Genomic DNA, 18,485 nt, shown 5'->3' with positions numbered 1-18,485 from the left:
TATATATATATATATATATATATATATATATATATATATATATATATATATATATATATATATATATATATATATATATATATATATATATTATATATATATATATATATATATATATATATATATATATATATATATATATATATATATATATATATATATATATATATATATATATATATTTCGCCCGATATGGACTTATATGGCCCCAGAAGCCAGAGTTTTACCCTAATTTGCTTAAAATTTTGCACAAGAAGAACAATTAGTACTATAGTCAAGTGTGCTAAATTTTATTGAAATCGGTTCAGATTTAGATATAGCTCCCATATATATCTTTCGCCCTATATGGACTAATACGGTCCCAGAAGCCAGAGTTTTACCCCAATTTGAAATTTTGCACTAGGAGTACAATTATTAGTGTAGTCAACTGTGCCAAATTTTATTGAAATCGGTTCAGATTTAGATATAGCTCCCATATATATCTTTCGCCCTATATGGACTAATACGGTCCCAGAAGCCAGAGTTTTACCCCAATTTGAAATTTTGCACTAGGAGTACAATTATTAGTGTAGTCAACTGTGCCAAATTTTATTGAAATCGGTTCAGATTTAAATATAGCTCCCATATATATCGTTCGCCCGATCTACACTCATATGACCACAGTGGCCAATCTTTTACTCCAATTTAATTGAAATTTTGCACAGGGAGTATAATTAGCATTATAGCTATGCGTGCCAAATTTGGCTGACATCGGTTCAGATTTAGATATAGCTCCCATATATAGATTTTTCTGATTTCGACAAAAATGGTCAAAATACCAACATTTTCCTTGTAAAATCGCCAAAAGTTGTAAAAATTACTCTAATTTTCCTAAACTTCTATTAGATATATATCGAGCGATAAATCATAAATGAACTTTTGCGATGTTTCCTTAAAATTGCTTTAGATTTAAATGTTTCCCATATTTTTTACTACCATTGTGTTCCACCCTAGTGCATTAGCCGACTTTAATTTTGAGTCAATAGATTTTGTAGAAGTCTATAATTATATAATTGAATATTTTTTAAAACTCAATTAGGGCTTTAATAGGAAACATTTTCGTGATTTTTTTTTTAGTGTGTACACACACTAGTCTATAAATAGAAATGTCTGACAGTATGCATTACTTATATACACAGAAAAAATATCACCAAAATATTCCCAATTAAAAAGTTGATTGAAGTTGAAAACTTTTTTCAATTACAAAAGTAATTGATACTGTTAACCTTTAATCAAACTAGAAACATTAAGTCAATTATGTCAATAATTGAATTTTTTAAATTTTCAATTAAAAAATTAATCGATACAATTAACTTTTTAATCAAATTCGAAAGAGTAGGACCATTAAAAAATTATGGATATATATTTTTTTTTAAATTATTAATTAAAAATGAAGCAATCGTGCTGAAATTTTGCACAAACTCGTTGTTTGTTTGCAGACAGGTCAAGTTCGAAGATGGGCCATATCGGTCCAGGTTTTGATATAGTCCCCATATAAACCGGCCCTCCGATTTGAGGTCTTGGGCTTATAGAATCCGTAGTTTTTATCCAATTTGCCTGGAATTTGAAATCTAGAGGTATTTTAGGACCATCAAAAAGTGTTCCGAAAATTGTGTCTATCGGTCCATGTTTTGGTATGTCCCCCATATGGACCGATTTCCCGACTTTGCTTCTTGGGCGTCTAGAAAGTGTATTTTCTATCTGATTTGCCTGATATTGAAAATCTAGAGTTATCTTAAGACCACAAATTGGTGCGTCGAAAATGGGGTGTATCGGTCCATGTTTTGGTATAGCTCCTATATAGACCGATCTCCTGATTTTACTTCTTGGGCTTCTAGAATCCGTAGTTTTTACCCAATTTGCCTGAAATTTGAAATGTAGAGGTACTCTACGACCCTAAAGACGTGTGCCGAAAATGGTGAGTACCGGTCCATGTTTTGATATAGCCACCATATAGACCGATCTCCCGATTTTACTTCTTGGGCTTGTAGAAACCGTAGATTTTATCCAATTTGCTTGAAATTGGAAATATAGAGGTATTGTAGGACCACAAATACGTTTGCCGAAAATGGCGTGTATTGGTCCATGTTTTGGTATGTCCCCCATGTAGAACGATCTTCCGATTTTAGTTTTGGGCTTATAGATATGTGATATTTCATCATTTTCTTGCACACTTACAAAAATCGATCTTATAAATCTAGAATCTGATGTAGTCTTGATAGGTAAAATCTTTAAATTTATCTTCGGGACGTGTACTAGTTGAACTGCTCTGCTCTAGAGAATATCTGTTATCAAACCCCCCTGAAATTTCAAAGGAAACTATAATATTTGATTCATGGTGGTGGGTATTTAAGTTTCGGCCCGGCCGAACTTACTGCTGTATATACTTGTTTTTTAATCAGGTATTTTTTTGAAGCTCAATTAAAACTGTGAAACTTGTAGACATTTCAATTAAAAAATTAATTGGATCAATTAATTTTGTGATTGAATCTGATAAAAAATTTTGGTGAGTATTAATGACAATAAGAGCTGGATGGCTCAGTTGATAGGGTTTAGCTTGTAAAATTGATTTTCTGCCCGAGCAAAAGGTAGTTCGGTTTTCTGCCCGGGCAAAAGGTCAAACTATAAAATCTGATTTTTACTTCTACTTTCCATTTATCACAGAAGAGAAAATTACGAGAGAAAATATGGAAGTGTGGGAGTGTTATGGGGAATTAGCAAATAAATCAAAACAAAAAAACCTTTTTTTAGGTAGTATTTATTAAATTATTTTTTCTTCTTGTAAAAGAAGTCATAAACGTTGACTTCTTTGACAAAAATATACTTTTTTACCGTGAGAAGAAAATTGCAAACTATGCTAGTTGGTCTTTCAATTAGGAGGAGATTATTTTATCTTAAAAAACGGACACTAAGTACGACTTTGTATATCTTACAGGAGGGAATTCCTGCCCGCCTTGTTGGTTTGCATTTTATCAACATTGGACCATTCATTGATAATCTTTTGGCATTGATGAAACCTTTTATGAAAGAAGAGTTGAACAATATGTTACATTTGCATTCCAACATGGAGACTTATTATAAGCATGTCCCACAAAATATATTGCCAGAAGATCTTGGTGGACCCAAAATGCACTCAATAAAATATAGAGGTATGTACTTACATCTACTCCAATATGAATAATGTCAACAATATCCCCATTTTTTTTTTTTTGTTTTTTTCTATTACAGAAATTTTATATAAGACATTGAACGATAATCGTCTGGATATTATCGAATATAATCGTACACGTCGCATTAATGAGAAATTACGGCCTGGAAAATTAAAAAATGATTCCAATTTATTTGGTCAAGAGGGTAATTTTAAGAAATTGGATATTGACTAGTTATGTATGAGAGACAGCAAGAAAATAAAGCTAAAAAATTCAGAAAAAAACGTTTCGAAAGCCACATATTTTATCCAGGTTAAATCAAGTTAGTTTTGGCAATGCAGCAAATGTAATAACTTTGAATCAATATCGTCATCATCAGAAAATGCTAAAAAAAATTTGTGAATCTTGTGGTTTGTTTAGGTTTAAATAGGACATTGGAAAACGAGTGTTGCAAACATTGTTCTTTGTTTGCAGTTTTTTGCATTCCTTGGAAAAGTTCAAGCCTTTATGATCAAAACGAAATTTCTTTTACAACTTTTTTTATTTTTGGCAAAAAAACGTTTACTCTAAAATCACAGTCCATTTCGTTTATATCAAGCACTGTTCCTTTCTGTTTTTGCACAGAAAAAAATTTCCGTAGTTAAACTAACACTAAATTTAACTTATTTTTATTGGAAATAAATTATTTGCTAGTAGTTCAATTTTATTATTTTTTTCGAAATTTTCCACAGCCTAATGAAATTTTACTTTTTTAAGTATGTCTCAAAAAATGTATGAACGAAACGTGGGTATAAAGTTCAATGACCGTACACATAAGTTCAATATGAACTAAAGCAAAAGAAGATTTTCGTACGATTCCCAAAAATAGTAAGAATGAACTACTGTAACATATGGTTAAAATGGTCATGGTTTGGCGCCAATGATTTTCTTCTTTACTTTTAGTTAATGTTTTCTTCTATGAGAATGCTCTCAATTTCGTGAACTGCAGTTAAAAAATACAACAGTGCATTAATTTTTTCCGGTTTTAACAACGCTTTGTGGAAATCTCAAAATGTGGATTAAATTTTCATTTCATTTATTTACCAATACAGTAAGCCTTCGTGGCCAATAAATCGTATTGTTCTTAAAAATAGTAATACATTAATAGTAATTGTAAAGTTATCAATACTAATCATTAATACTTAAATTACCCTACAATGCCTATCACTCCACCATCCTCACTTTGGCCAAAGTCACATAGAAAACTAATAAACTAAATTTTAGTTCAATTTTCGTGCGAGGTAGTTCATTCTTCCTATAAAACAGTTTACTTTTTTTCGGTGTGTGTCTTAAATAAAACACATTTAGGGGTTTCCTAAAAATTTAATATAGATTTTGACATCTTACAAATTTTTTGGAATTCACGTGAAATTAAGAAATGGACCTATAAAAGTGGTTTGCTTTCCTTAAATAAAGTTTCTTTACATCGACTCATGTGTGCCTAACAATGTGCTCAATAAATAGAACTGCTGGATTATATAGGTTGCATGTGCTTTGATGGCTGTTGAGATAATGGAGCGTAGATTACAGTAATAGCTACATGGTCCAGTGGATAGTATGTTTGCTTACAAACTCTGAACGGAAAGATAAAATTTGAAAATTTTATAAAATCACATAATTTCTTCTACATTGTTTGTATTACAGAAAAAAAGTGCTAACAACTAATTAAACCACGGGGAAGTGATAAAGATATAGAAAAGATAAAATTATCCCCCGATTTGACTTCTTGGGCTTCTAGATATCGAAATTTTTACTCGATTTGACTAAAATTGGAAATCTGTAGAAATTTTAGGTCCAAAAATGTGTATGCCGAATACTGTGTGAATCGGTATAGATCTTGGACTTCAAGACACCGCAATTTTAATCAGATTTACTTAAATTTGGAAATGTAGAGGTATTTTAGGTCCACAAAGATCTGTGTCGAATTTGCTTTAGGTCGGTTTTGATAAATCCCCCCATAACAGGTTGGCTGGTCTAACAAAGAAAAACACATTTTTTTGTCAAAATTCGTTTTTATTATTCAACATATTCGTTTTTATTATTCCCTTCAAGAGCGATACAATGATTATAACGACCTTCCAATTTTTTGATACCATTTTGGTAGTACTCCTTCGGTTTTGCCTCAAAATAGGCCTCAGTTTCGGCGATCACCTCTTCATTGCAGCCAATTTTTTTCCCTGCGAGCATCCGTTTGAGGTCTGAGAACAAGAAAAAGTCGCTGGGGGCCAAATCTGGAGAATATGGTGGGTGGGGAAGCAATTCGAAGCCCAATTCATGAATTTTTGTAGCACGGTGCGTTGTCTTGGTGGAATAACACTTTTTTCTTCTTCATATGGGGCCGTTTTGCCCCGATTTCGACCTTCAAACGCTCCAATAACGCCATATAATAGTCACTGTTAATGGTTATTCCCTTCTCAAGATAATCGATAAAAATTATTCCATGCGCATCCCAAAAAAACAGAGGCCATTACTTTGCCAGCTGACTTTTGAGTCTTTCCACGCTTCGGAGATGGTTCACCGGTCGCTGTCCACTCAGCCGACTGTCGATTGGACTCAGGAGTGTAGTGATGGAGCCATGTTTCATCCATTGTCACATATCGACGGAAAAACTCGGGTGTATAACGAGTTAACAGCTGCAAACACCGCTCAGAATCACCAAACACGTTGATGTTTTTGGTCAAATGTGAGCTCGCGCGGCACCCATTTTGCACAGAGCTTCCTCATATTCAAATATTAATGAATGATATGACCAACACGTTCCTTTGATATCTTTAAGGCCTCTGCTATCTCGATCAACTTCATTTTACGGTCATTCAAAATCAAAATTTTGTGGATTTTTTTGATGTTTTCGTCGGTAACCACCTCTTTCGGGCGTCCACTGCGTTCACCGTCCTCCGTGCTCATTTCACCACGCTTGAATTTTGCATACCAATCAATTATTGTTGATTTCCCTGGGGCAGAGTCCGGAAACTCATTATCAAGCCAAGTGTTTTCTTCCACCGTATTTTCCCTTCAGAAAACAGTATTTTATCAAAACACGAAAATTTTTTTTTTTTCATTTTTTCCCCAATAACAAAAGTTGCTTCAGAAAAGACGCTATATCTCACAAACTAATTGACTTACAGACGTCAAATTTTGACACGAATCATTTGAAGGTTGGTACTATATAAAAATAATATGCATTTAATACTAGCGACGCCATCTATGTGTCAGACCGGGGACTTATCAGCCAACCTGTTACATACCGATCTTCCAATCAGTTAAAATCACGCCTTCGATAATGGAGCTATCGTCCCATAGATGGGAACAGATTCGTGTTTTTGTCTGTCCAGATTTTCATATATAGTACCCATATAAACCGACTCACAATTTTGTTTCCTGAACATTTTTATTCGATTTGCCTAAAATTGTAAATCAAGAGTTCAATTAAGTCCATTAATAGGTGTGCCAAATATGAGGTAAATCGGTCTAGTTTAGTTATAGCCCGATATATAGATCGATCCCCCAAATTCTTGAGCTTCTAGATACCGGCATTTTTATTGGATTTCACTGAAATTTAAAAAAATTTCTATAGAAATAAAATTTCGACAAAATGTTCCAGAGGATATTATTTTGAAAAACTTTTCTATACGAATAAAGTTATGAGAAAATTTTCTATAGAAATAAAATTTTGACAAAATTTTCTATAGAAAAAAAATTTTCACAAAATTTTCTATAGAAATAAAATTTCGACAAAAAATAGGATAACATTTTGAAAAACCGTTCTATACGAATAAAGTTTTGAGAAAATTTTCTATAGAAATAAAATTTTGACAAAATTTTCTATAGAAATAAAATTTTGAGAGAAATTTTCTATAGAAATAAAATTTTGACAAAATTTTCTAAAGAAATAAGATTTTGAAAAAATTACTATAAAAAAAAAGTTTAAAAAAAAAAAATTCTTATAGAAATAAAATTTGAGAAAATGTTCTAGAGAAATAATATTTTGAAAAAAAAATGTTCTATACGAATAAAATTTTGACAAAATTTGCTATAGAAATAAAATTTTGAGAAAATTTTCTACAAAAATAAAATCTTAAAAATGTTTCTATAGAAATAAAATTTTGAAAAAGTTTTCTATAGAAATGAAATTTTTAGAGATATTTTCTAGAATGACATTTTGAGAATATTTGCTATAGAAATGAAATTTTGAGAAAATTTTCTATAGAAATAAAATTTTGAGAAAATTTCCTATACAAATAAAATTTTTAAAAAAAAATTCTATAGAAATAAAAGTTTGAGAAAATGTTCTAGAGAAATAATATTTTGAAAAAAATGTTCTATACGAATAAAATTTTGACAAAATTTGCTATAGAAATAAAATGTTGAGAAATTTTTATATAAAAATAAAATTTTGAAGAAAAAAAATCTTATAGAAATAAAAGTTTGAGAAAATTTACTATAGGAATTAATTTTTGAGAGAAACTTTTAGAGGAATAACATTTTGAGAAAATTTCATATAGAAATGAAAGTTTGACAAAATTTTCTATAGAAACAAAAATTTAGAATATTTTAGGTCCATAAAGAAATAAAGTAAATTTGATTTATATGGAAAAAAGTTTGATATAGCCCTCATAAAAAGCGGTCTTTCGATTTAACTTCTTGAGGGGATAGAAGGCAAATTCCCAACTAAAAGTAAAATTTCCCGAAACTACTTTTCGGGCTAATTCGGGTAATGGTGGTAAAAATCTTTTAGATTTCAAGTCAATTGAAAGGCCTTCTTTCATCGTATTTTCTTGTCGAGATGTTTAACAGTCTCTTATTGTATGTCGAACGAGCTGATTTTTAGTTATAAATTCAGTTGTTTGTTTCCATATCAATCGAGCGATTGGGCTCGTGCGACATATAGAAACAGGCTGTAAGATTTCTCTAAAACTCTAACAAAAATGTTTCATATAAATCCAAAAGCTAATATGGAGACTACATATTCAAATAGAACTTCGGGAAGCGTACCATTTGAACCGATATTCTTAAGATTGTATGTTTCATCAAATCAATCTGAAATTCTATATATTTTCAAGTATACCGCAATGAGAAAAGGTTCTCAAAGGAATCTTCTATGTTTGATTCATGGTTGTGGGTATTTAAGATTCGACCCAGACGAATTTATTGCCATATTCCTTACTTACTTTCTTACTCTCTTGCATGCATTCTATTCTAACCATTTGTTGGAATACGTCAATTAAAACCTGTTGACAAAAAAACTTTAGTTCCATTAATAATATAATCTGGTTGTGTGCCTAGAATATCCAAATTTATCGTATTATACTATTAAAATGCAAATCGTTGTTAATAATGCGGTACACTAAGAAAAAGAATAATGAACAATAAACTAACGTTTCGATTATTCGAATAAATCATTTTTCAAATCAAACAAACTAAAACTTCGTTGTATCTTTAAAAACCTCAACCCAAAAAGAGACAGATCCATCCTTCTGCAAATCATTAGGATTTAGGAAAATTGAATTTGGGATTTGGGGTATTTGAATTTAGTAATTATTTTTTCATGTGGATAATATTTTATTTATGTTGCAGATAATAACGAAAACAAAACGAAATCGACATATGGCCAAAGCCATTATTATTTTGCCAATAAAATTATTTTACTTGGATTGAATTTACAAAAACAAAAAAACCGAAATAATTTTAATTATATTAAAATTATATATTTTTTTTTTTTAATTGTTCATAGTCTAGTTAACATTCTAAAACTACGCCCTTTTTAAATCATCTTGTAAATAAAATCAAGTTTTAATATGTAGGACTAGAGTGTAACCCAAAATTGTGTTTGCCGACTCATTTGAAAATAATATATATTTTTTCTTTTTAATATATTATTTTCTATATTATAGAAAAGGCAAAAATGACAATGGCCGCTGCCATTAAACAGTGATAACCGATATTTGAATTCTAGACAAGAGCTAATTATTAGCTTATATGTTCTTATTAATAACCAGTAAAATTTCATAAGGTCAAAGCGCTATGAAAAAAATTATTAAATTGCAGACGCCATTGGTTCAATGATTACCCAGCAAAAAAAGCGACGCCAAAAAAAGTAGTGAAAATGTTCTTTTTGGATCCGGAAGTGGTGCAAAATTGGCGCAGAAGCGATGAATTTAATTCGGGCTTGTCATTGGACGGATTTCCACCCTTTCAACATTCGTTGCATTGAATTTCACTTCTTAAGGTGTGATGCGAATTCAGCGTTTTGGATGTGAACTAAAAAATGTTGTGATATTTTGTCAAATAAATAATTTTAAAATTTTTTTATGATTTTTAATGCATTCTTATATGTTCTTATTAATAATTCTTATATGTTCTTATTAATAACTTGTCTGGAACGTTTGACATCAAATATTATCAAAAAATCGCAAGTTCTCTAGAACGGATTTGGCGTTTTTTTGGGAAAAATTTAATAAATTGTACAATTTTATTAATTCTTAATCGGCTTGTAACCTAATTGAAAGAAAAAATTTTAAATTTCCCATTAAAAATATGAAAAAACGAGTTATAAAAAATTGTCTCAAATTAACTTCCTGTGCAGTTAAAATAAAGAACATCTTTGGGAGAAAATTTTTGGAAGTGCTTCTAAAGCTGTGCCTTTAGAAGAACTTCCAAATTTTTTTGCTGGGTCCCAGTAAAAAAGCGTCGCCAAAAAAGTAGTGAAAATGTTCATTTTGGATCCTATAACATGGGCTTCTCATAGGACGGATGTCCACCATTTTAACAGCCGTAACACTGAATTTGCATCACTTCTTAATCTGTGATTCAAATTCAGTGTTTTGGATGTGAATTAAAAAATGTGGAAATAAATTATTTTTATATTTTTTACGATTTTTAATGCATTCTTGTCCGAAACGTTTGAATTAAAATATTTTTAAAAATTCGCAATATTTCTTGAAAGGATGTAGAATTTTTTTCGACAAAATTTCAATAAATTGTACAGGTTGGCTAATAAGTCCCCGGTCTGACACATAGATGGCGTTGCTAGTATTAAATGCATATTATTTTTATATAGTACCAAACTTCAAATGATTCGTGTCAAAATTTGACGTCTGTAAGTCAATTAGTTTGTGAGATAGAGCGTCTTTTGTGAATCAACTTTTGTTATTGTGAAAAAAAATGGAAAAAAAGGAATTTCGTGTTTTTATAAAATACTGTTTTCTGAAGGGAAAAAATACGGTGGAAGCAAAAACTTGGCTGGATAATGAGTTTCCGGACACTACCCCCCCGGGAAATCAACAATAATTGATTGGTATGCAAAATTCAAGCGTGGTGAAATGAACACGGAGGACGGTGGACGGCCGAATGAGGCGGTTACCGACGAAAACATCAAAAAAATCCACAAAATGATTTTGAATGACCGTAAAATGAAGTTGATCGAGATAGCAGAGGCCTTAAAGATATCAAAGGAACGTGTTGGTCATATCATTCATCAATGTTTGGATATGCGGAAGCTCTGTTCAAAATGGGTACCGCGCAAGCTCACATTTGACAAAAACAACAACGTGTTAATGATTCGGAGCGGTGTTTGCAGCTGTTAACTCGTAATACACTGGAGTTTTTCCGTCGATATGTGACAATGGATGAAACATGGCTCCATCACTACACTCCTGAGTTCAATCGACAGTCGGCTGAGTAGACAGCGACCGGTAAACCGTCTCCGAAGCGTGGAAAGACTCAAAAATCCGCTGGCAAAGTAATGGTCTCTGTTTTTTGGGATGCGCATGGAATAATTTTTATCGATTATCTTGAGAAGGGAAAACCCATCAACAGTGACTATTATATGGCGTTATTGGAGCGTTTGAAGGTCGAAATCGCTGCAAAACGGCCCCTATGAAGAAGAAAAAAGTGTTGTTCCACCAAGACAACGCACCGTGCCACAAGTCATTGAGAACGATGGCAAAAATTCATGAATTGGGCTTCGAATTGCTTCCCCACACACCGTATTCTCCAAATCCAAGCCCCCCAGGGGCTTTTTCTTGTTCACAGACCTCAAAAGGATGCTCGCAGGAAAAAATTTGGCTGCAATGAAGAGGTGATCGCAGAAACTGAGGCCTATTTTGAGGCAAAACCGAAGGAGTACTACCAAAATGGTATCAAAAATTGGAAGGTCGTTATAATGGTTGTATAGCTCTTGAAGGGAACTATGTTGAATAATAAAAACGAATTTTGACAAAAAATGTGTTTTTCTTTGTTAGACAGGGGATTTATCAGCCAACCTGTTATTCCTTACACTTCAAGGAAATTCTGGGAGGACGATCATGTCAACCATCTCACCACGATGGTTTATTGATTTTTCATTCAAAATTTTATACAATATTTTATGACATATCATTTCGATGCACCAATTGATTTCAATGTACAATGTATTAACATATGTTAAATAAGGTACAATCTATGATTGGCTATGGGTCATTCACCTGGAATAGCCCATATACACAAAAGTTAAATCTGAGAACTTATCAGTGAAATAAACCAGGCAGGTTAACAAGACATCAAACCTTCTGAATTGAGCAAACAAAAAAAAACACAATTACCAAAAACAATAAAATCTTATAAATATGCTAGCGTTTCAATGAATTCGAAATCATTTTAGTCCCAAATATCACCGAAGTAGGAATCACAAAATAAAAACGATAATCGCAATCAAAATGTGGAATATGTATAAAGTTGAAGACGCTTATAGAAGATTTCCTGAAATCAGCCGTGATGAGGTTTTGAAATTTCAAGAATGGATCCATTCACAACCTCATATGCCCAAAATGTCCGAGCATGATGCATTACTCTTCTACTATGCCAGCAAATGTAGTACAGAGGTTTCCAAACAGGTATTGGATACATATCTAACATGTCGCACTCATGTCGATGGATTTTTTCGTAATTTGGATGTTGATCGGGCGGATCTTCAAAATGCCATGAAATTGATGTACGAATATTAGCATTTATTTTGAAAGTGGAAAATTATTATCGATAGGATTATTACCATTGTTTTCGTACCATACAGATCCATTTGTCCCATGCCCAAACTTACACCTGATGGATATGGAGTGGTCATAGCAAAACTCATTGATACGGATACATCGACATTTAATTTTGCCGCTGCTATTAAATTGTAAGTATGAAAATGTACACATGTGTATATTATAATTTAGGAATAGGATCCAGAGTAAATTTATAGCACATATCATTAAGTAGGTATTCGATGTCTATAGTGATTTGGTCACGTTCATCCAAATTTCCAAAAACAAAATTAACTTCAGTACCAAAACGTCAAGAGCAGGGCTGCCAATTTTGCCGATTTATCGGCATTTTGACGATTTTCCGATTTTTGCCCCAAAAATGACGATATTAGCTCAGTTCAAAAATTGGGACTAGAAGCAGTTCGTTTACACATTTGGCGTCACCAAAAGAGAGAATACATTTGACAATAGTCATATAGATAAATAGCACGTTTTTACTAGAGATTTCATACATGTGGGAGTTATACCTCACTTTATATCTACGGTATTAGTATCACGGTTGCCACTCGTGCCAAAAATAATCCACCAAGATTTTAAGAATATTTTATCAAAAAACTACCAAATTACAAAAATATCTTGAAGTTATTGATCAAATTTTTGTGTTTAGTATATATAAAAATTTTGGTTTATTCGAAAGAAATGTTTTATATGGAATTTATGGAAATGTTGTTAAAATTGTATTTCTACGGAAAAAGTTGTCAAAATTTTATTTCTATAGAAAATTTTGTCAACATTTTATTTCTATAGAAAATTTTGTCAAAATTTTATTTCTATAGAAAAAGTTGTCAAAATGTTATTTCTATATAAAATTTCGGCAAAATTTTATTTCTATAGAAAATTTCGGCAAAATTGTATTTCTATAGAAATTTTTTTCAAAATTTTATTTCTATAGAAAATATTTGTCATAGAAAATAGAATATAGAATATAGAAAATTTTGTCAAAATTTATTTTTATAGAAAATGTTGTCAAAATTGTATTTGTATAAAAAATTTTGTCAACATTTTATTTCTATAGAGAATTTTGTCAAAATTTTATTTCTATAGAAAACTTTCTCAAGCCGCTATATCTGTAGAAAAATTTTGCATATTTTTTTTATTTCTATAAAATATTCTTGCAAAAATTTATTTCTATAGAACATTTTTGGCAATTTTTTCTATAGTAAATTCTTGCAAAAATGTATTTCTATAAATATTTTTGCAAAATTGTATTTCTAAGAAAATTTTGAAAAATTTTATTTTTAATAAAATGTTTGCAAACTGTCAAATTTTGGAAAATCGTGCAACACATATGTAAATATTATAGATCTTTATTTTTATTTTTAAATAAAAAACTTACTGAAGTAAAACTATATATATAAAAAAAGATTTTTATATTATTTTTTGAATTGCATAGCATTGTATAAAAATGTTTTTATTTTTTTTTTATTTTTATACAAGACTGAATTCATTATGATTTTGTTGTTGAAATGCATAGTTGGGTTAATTTTCTGTTCTTTATATGAAATAAATATTTTTGTTTTTAACCAAAAAATTCGGCCTGGGGAGTAAGTTTGTCACTAAAAATACCAAAAAGTCAATCATCTCAAGATGGCGCTTCGCCAGGAATGGGCCAAAATACTGCAGAATCACTTTCGTCCAGCGGGTGATGACATTCTCAGTGGTTTGAAGCCCAGAATTTGTGCCAAAAGTAGCCAATTCGAACAAATCTAAACTGATTCTAAAATTTGATGTTATTTCCAACAATTTTGTCTTTTTAACAAAGAAAAGTTTTAAAAAAAGCGAAAAAATATAGCGCCTTGCTTTGTTGCATTGGATCCGATTAACTAAATAGTTTTTCCTAAATTCTTTTCAGAGTCCTACTAACAATGGATATTTGGATTCAAACGATTGGCGTTGTACGTGGTCTAATTTTTGCCATCGATTTACAAGGAGTAAAATTAGGACATGTAGCACGTATAGGAATTTTGGATATGAAAAAGTTCTTGTACTACTTACAGGTAATTAAAACGAATGGATCTAAAATTATTAGCTGATTTGTTGAATATATTTATTTACTCACTCACACTCACAACGGAAAATGTTTACTCACGCACGATATTTTTAAGACTCGAGTTCATGCTCACTCACGAAATGGCAATTCCAACTCATGCACAAATATCTTAAACGAATGGAAGATTTTTATTCACGCATACTCACGATCCGAAATGCCGCACCTCACGAAAGCTCAAAGAGAAGAGAATCATATATATTTTCTCGTGGCTCAAGAGAATCATATATATTGTCTCGTGACTCACAAAAAATCACTTCATTCAAGAAAATTACATTGACTCACCATTAAATCGTATATTACGTTTTTTTCGTGAGCGTATTTTTTTAAAATTCGTTACTCACGCCCAGTGTTGCCAGTATTTTCCGGACCCTTTTCCCCAAAATGGAACGCTTTCATCCACAAAAATCCCCAATTTAATTTAAAATTCACCACAAAAATCCTCAATACATTTTTGGCAAGTTTTTTGAAAACAAAGTAAAATGTGCAATTTTTTATACCAACGCAAAACCAGGAGGTGGATGCTCAAAATATTATCCGATACAAGCCCTCATCAGAGTTAATTGTTGGTATAAAGCGTCATCGAATTTTTTCTTATGCAAATCATCTTCTAAATGCTCCACACATAAAAATGGGAGTTCGGTCAACATGTGTATTTATGAATCAAATTTTAGTTCTAAATAGTCAAGAGATAAAATTGGGTGATCGGTCAAAAGGCGTTGTTGTCCCGGTATGAACTCTATTCTATATGTAACATATGGCATATATTATCCAAATCAGTGACGTACGCAGATGAGTCCTTACGAAATAATTTCTCAAAAGTAAAAAATTGTAAAGTAGCTGTTGTGCTCCCCAAAATAAATGCCGTGGAATATAGAGGAGGAAGGGAACCACCGTGGTGCAATGGTTAGCATGCCCGCCTTGCATACACAAGGTCGTGGGTTCGATTCCTGCTACGACCGAACACCAAAAAGTTTTTCAGCGGTGGATTATCCCACCTCAGTAATGCTGGTGACATTTCTGAGGGTTTCAAAGCTTCTCTAAGTGGTTTCACTGGAATGCCGTTCGGACTTGGCTATAAAAAGGAGGTCCCTTGTCATTGAGCTTAACATGGAATCGGGCAGCACTCAGTGATAAGAGAAGTTCACCACTGTGGTATCACAATGGACTGAATAGTCTAAGTGAGCCTGATACATCGGGCTGCCGCATAACCTAACCTAACCTAAGAGGAGGAAAGTTTTTTTTTATATTTTGGAGATTCTCAGTACTTCTTTAAGCCTTTTTTAAGCATATAGATGTAAAGAATTTCATATAAATCATAATTCTTAATCTAATTTATTATAGTGAACAGATTTCGAAAATTCCCCACAAAAATCCCCACATTTTTGAAAATTCGCCATCAAATTCCCATGTCCCCAACTCAAAACTTTTGTCCCCATCCATGAAAAATTATCCCCGATTTGTAGAAAAATTCCCAATACTGGCAACACTGCTCACGCCCTCTCACGAACAGATTAATTACGTTACTCACCCTTATGCAAAACATTTTAACACGTTGGCTGATAAGTCCCCGGTCTAACAAAGAAAAACACATTTTTTGTCAAAATTCGTTTTTATTATTCAACATATTTCCCTTCAAAAGCGATACAACGATTATAACGACCTTCCAATTTTTTGATACCATTTTGGTAGTACTCCTTCGGTTTTGCCTCAAAATAGGCCTCAGTTTCGGCGATCACCTCTTCATTGCAGCCAAATTTTTTCCCTGTGAGCATCGTTTTGAGGTCTGAGAACAAGAAAAAGTCGCTGGGAGCCAGATCTGGAGAATACGGTGGGTGGAGAAGTAATTCGAAGCCCAATTCATGAATTTTTGCCATCGTTCTCAATGACTTGTAGCACGGTGCGTTGCCTTGGTGGAACAACACTTTTTTCTTCTTCATATGGGGTTGTTTTGCAGCGATTTCGACCTTCAAACGCTCCAATAACGCCATATAATAGTCACTGTTGATGGTTTTTCCCTTCTCAAGATAATCGATAAAAATTATTCCATGCGCATCCCAAAAAACAGAGGTCATTACTTTGCAAGCGGACTTTTGAGTCTTTCCACGCTTCGGAGACGATTCACCGGTCGATGTCTACTCAGCCGACTGTCGATTGGACTCAGGAGTGTAGTGTTGGAGCCATGTTTCATCCATTGTCACATATCGATGGAAAACTCTGGTGTATTACGAGTTAACAGCTGCAAACACCGCTCAGAATCATCAACACGTTGTTGTTTTTGGTCAAATGTGTGCTCGCGCGGCACCCATTTTGCACAGAGCTTCCGCATATCCCAATATTGATGAATGATATGACTAACACGTTCCTTTGATATCTTTAAGGCCTCTGCTATCTCGATCAACTTCATGTTACGGTCATTCAAAATCATTTTGTGAATTTTTTGGATGTTTTCGTCGGTAACCACCTCTTTCGGGCGGCCACTGCGTTCACCGTCCTCCGTGCTCATTTCACCACGCTTGAATTTTGCATACCAATCAATTATTGTTGATTTCTCTGGGGCAGAGTCCGGAAACTTATTATCAAGCCAAGTTTTTGCTTCCACCGTACTTTTTCCCTTCAGAAAACAGTATTTTATCAAAACACGAAATTCCTTTTTCCATTTTTTCACAATAACAAAAGTTGCTTCACAAAAGACGCTCTATTTCACAAACTAGTTGATTTACAGACGTCAAATTTTGACACGAATCATTTGAAGGTTGGTACTATATAAAAATAATATGAATTTAATACTAGCGACGCCATCTATGTGTCAGACCGGGAACTTATCAGCCAACCTGTTATTGGTTAACCACGCTCATGCACAATCACGTGGTTGCCATCAACGTGAATCACGAAAATTTTCGTTGGTTGATTTTCCTGCTTTCTTGGAACACATCTGGCAAATTGCGAAAAAATAATCGCACGAAAATGTTGATGAATCCTTCAAGTTGCTGTACGTATAACCTCAAAAATGTAAAACTTTACAATAGATCTGTCAGTTGGCGGATAGCAACACAGGGCTGCCCAATACCCAAATATAAAAGGCAACCCTCGTATAGAAACCAATATACAGGTCACTCCGGAGAACTAAGTATTGAACTTATTCCTGAGCATCAAAAATCTGTAGGCATGACTCTTGCAAACTGCGAGAATTACGTTACGCTAGCGAATGAGTATTTTGTGAAATTTTCCACAATGGAAGAACTCGATATAGCCAATTTTTGAGATTCATTCGAAATGTCATTATTTTAAATCAACGACCCATTAAAGATATTACAAATGTAAATAATTCGAAATTTTTATTCTCTTTCATTAGGAAGCTATACCCATTCGCATGCATGGATTCCATTTTGTCAATCCGGTGCCCTTTATGGATAAAATTTTAGCTCTAATGACACCATTTATGAAGAAGGAATTGCAAAATGTTTTGCGAATGCATTCCTGCTTGAACGAATTCTACAAATATGTACCACAAGAAATGTTGCCCAAAGAAATCGGAGGTGACCTACCACATTCCAAAGAGTTAAGAGGTATGTACATATATAGCAATTCTAGAAAATATTAAAATCACTCTATTTTATATACATATTTTATTTTCATATTTTCAGAGGTCTTCTATGGCACCTTACGCTCTAGTCGCAATGAAATTTTAGAATTTGAACGCACCCATCTCATTGATGAGGCCAAACGACCAGGCAAGGCGAAAAGTGCATCAGACCTATTTGGTGTTCAAGGTAGTTTCAAGAAATTGGACATTGATTGAGAAGAAGAAAAAATTGTATATAGATTTTAGATAATTTTAATAAAAGGAAACACAAAATTTTCTGTAGTTATTTTCAATAAAAATAGACAAAATATTTTCCTACGACCAACAATTACAAGAACTTAGTGTGTAAATACAATCATGGCGATATTCGTTTGACGAACACTTGTTTAAGAATAATACATATAGAGTAGCCAAATTCGAGGCGGAAAAACGCAACGTTTAGCGTCAAATTAAAATCTCTTCTAATTCGTTGGCGGTGATTGGCACTTTTTCACCCTCACCACTAGGTATTTTTACCGCTTTGCCACATGGCAATTATTTTATCGCCAATTGCCTCGTATCTC

The 18,485-nt window shown here is 32.6% G+C and overlaps 2 protein-coding genes across 2 annotated transcripts in view; both read left to right on the top strand.

Annotated features, from left to right (window-relative positions):
* The window catches only part of LOC142223927 (uncharacterized), a 16,583-nt gene extending 13,117 nt beyond the window's left edge, over window positions 1-3,466 (top strand). The window contains exons 9-10 of the mRNA XM_075293739.1: window positions 2,975-3,188; window positions 3,268-3,466. Coding sequence (XP_075149854.1) covers window positions 2,975-3,188; window positions 3,268-3,422 — 369 coding nt within the window. The 3' untranslated portion in view covers window positions 3,423-3,466. The remainder of the gene's footprint in view (window positions 1-2,974; window positions 3,189-3,267) is intronic.
* Window positions 3,467-11,869: 8,403 nt separating this feature from the next.
* On the top strand, window positions 11,870-18,198 carry LOC142238435 (alpha-tocopherol transfer protein-like). The gene is made up of 5 exons (XM_075310074.1): window positions 11,870-12,195; window positions 12,274-12,381; window positions 14,142-14,286; window positions 17,692-17,905; window positions 17,984-18,198. The coding sequence occupies exons 1-5, from the start codon at window positions 11,921-11,923 to the stop codon at window positions 18,136-18,138; spliced, it is 897 nt and encodes a 298-aa protein (XP_075166189.1). The 5' UTR covers window positions 11,870-11,920; the 3' UTR covers window positions 18,139-18,198.
* The last annotated feature ends 287 nt before the right edge of the window (window positions 18,199-18,485 follow it).

The sequence above is a fragment of the Haematobia irritans genome, chromosome 1 (genome assembly GCF_050003625.1).
Source record: "Haematobia irritans isolate KBUSLIRL chromosome 1, ASM5000362v1, whole genome shotgun sequence".
Lineage (NCBI taxonomy): Eukaryota > Metazoa > Arthropoda > Insecta > Diptera > Muscidae > Haematobia > Haematobia irritans.
This window is presented reverse-complemented; position numbering and strand designations above follow the sequence as displayed.